Here is a 2337-nt window from a genome sequence, read left to right on the forward strand (position 1 = left end):
AGTGCCGCGCTGCGAGATTGTAGATCTGCTATTTTTTTTAAATCGTGAAAATTCGAATTTTGACCCGGTCCTATAAGTGTCTTTTGAATCCTTCAAAGGTTTTTTGAAAAAACGATGTTTCTATGTGAGCAATCTGGCTTAGCCATCGTCAAAGAAAAGGTCCTTTTCACTTAACTGGAGCTTCCGAGGCTCTTCAAAATAAAGCGTGAGGCAGCAGCAACAGCTAGAAATGTTATAAAGCTTAGCAGCCCATGTGTTAAGGAACTGTATTGGGCTCCTGCAGGATTCTTCTGTGTCCTTCTCTTGATCTCTGCTATTAGATCTCCTCTTGGTATGTCCACCTCCTCTCTGAGGGAAACGGTGCGGAGTTTGACCACTCCGTCTCTCAGTTCCTGTTCTCCTAGGATGGCCACCAGGGGGACCCCCGTCTGCTCCGCGTACTGCAGCTGGTTCAGTAACTTGGGGTTCTTTTTGTACATCGTCTCTGCCTTGATGCCAGCGTTCCAGAGCTCGGCTGTGAGTTTTAGTCTCTCCTCCAGTAGATTCTTCTGTGCCGAGGCTACCATGATCTGCGTTTCTGTGGTACGCTCATTTCCCTTGGCCTTGGCCTCCATGATGGAGAAGATCCTCTCGATGCCGATGCTGACACCCACGCAGGGCACCTTCTTGCCCCTGGGGTCGAACATGCCCACCAGGCCGTCGTAGCGTCCTCCCCCGGCCACGCTGCCCACGCTCACCGCCTGGTCTCCTCCTCCTTCAATGGCGGCGCCGTTCTGGCCGCCGTCGTCCATGGCGACCGGCGGCGGTGGCAGCACGTCCCCTGCCTGGCTCAGCACCGCCTCGTAGATGACGCCTGTGTAGTAGTCCAGACCTCTGGCCAAGCTCAGGTCAAACACCACCTTGTCTGTCACCTGGAAAAGCTGCAGGTAGCTGAAGAGCTGACTCATGTCCTTGAGGCCAGCACACGCCGCTGGGCTCTGGCTCATCTTAGGGTCCTGGAGCAGGCGCTCTGCTAGGTCCATACCACCCTGCATGCTCACATACTCCCCGATCTGGTCGGCGATGTCCTCTGACAGCCCTTTCTCTTTGACCATCTCCTCCTTCACCTCCTCCCAGGACATCTTGTCCAACTTGTCCACCGTAGAACAGATGGTTCTGAACTTGTCGTCTGGCACGCCACACGCGGCAAACATTCCGTCCAGAATTCGCCGGTCGTTCACCTTGATCCGGAAGTCTCCCAGGTCCAATTCACTGAGGATTTCATGGACGATCTTCAGGCACTCTGCATCAGGAATCATGGGATCATACTCACCTGCTATGTCAAAATCGCATTGGTAGAACTCCCTGTAGCGGCCCCGGGTCATGGCTGGGTTGTCACGGCGGTAGACCTTGGCGATGTGGTAGCGCTTGATGTTGGTGACCTTGTTCATGGCCAGGAAGCGAGCAAAAGGCACAGTGAGGTCGTATCTGAGGGACAGCAGCTCTCCTCCTTGGTCCTTGAGGTCGTAGATGAGCTTTGAGTCCTCGCCATACTTGCCCGTCAACGTCTCCTTCAACTCAAAGAGGGGCGTGTCTATAGTCTCGGCGCCGTGGCGTTTAAAGCAGCTGACGATGGTGTTGAACACCTTCTCCCTGATGGCCATCTGCTTGGGTGTGTAGTCCCTCGTCCCCTTTGGCGTTTTGAGGACAAACTGGTGTTTGCCATCGTCGCCTCCAAGCTGCAACTTCAGCTGCCGCACCCTGGCTACTTCCTCATTGATCCGCTCTTTGCTCACCTTCTCTGCTTTCAGTTTGCGAACCACCTCGCCTTGCGCTTTAATTGCTTCTTGAATCTCTGTTCTATTGTCTGCCATGACTGTGTGTGTATTATTTCATCAGCATGTGGTTAACATTACCATGAAAGACGCCCAGCGCTACAAGCTACAGCAACACACTCCCCTCCACTCTGTGGCGGACACACACCTGCAGCCTCTTATATAGACTATAACCAGAGCTGAGCTGTGATGTCACATGCCGCACAAACCGTTGTCATGACTACACTTGTTTATATAGATGTATTTGTGGAAAAAGAAAATCTCCATCGACTTTAATAAAAAATGTAACTTTTCCCAAATATGGAGATGACGGACATCATAGATGACTGACATCATAGACCACATGAGACTGACACGGTATGTCCATATATGGGCTTTCCAAGATATAGGCTTAATATTGATGACAACAGGGATCTCCATAAATGGGCATAAAAGGGACTAAGGACTGACACAGAGATCTCCATATATGGCCATTTAATTTATTTATTAGTGAATTAATTTTCCACTTTGACTTGAACAGGAA

At 51.1% G+C, this 2337-nt stretch overlaps 1 protein-coding gene across 1 annotated transcript in view; it reads right to left on the bottom strand.

The window, feature by feature from the left end:
- Positions 1–1853, bottom strand: part of LOC308282629 (histidine--tRNA ligase-like) — a gene marked incomplete at both ends in the record, with an annotated part of 2438 nt that extends 585 nt beyond the window's left edge. The window contains one exon of the mRNA XM_080723014.1: positions 282–1853. Within this exon, the coding sequence (XP_080579140.1) occupies positions 282–1853 (1572 nt within the window). The remainder of the gene's footprint in view (positions 1–281) is intronic.
- Between the last annotated feature and the right edge of the window lie 484 nt (positions 1854–2337).

The sequence above is a fragment of the Nannobrachium achirus genome (genome assembly GCF_963921795.1).
Source record: "Nannobrachium achirus genome assembly, chromosome: 4".
Classification (NCBI taxonomy): Eukaryota; Metazoa; Chordata; class Actinopteri; order Myctophiformes; family Myctophidae; genus Nannobrachium; species Nannobrachium achirus.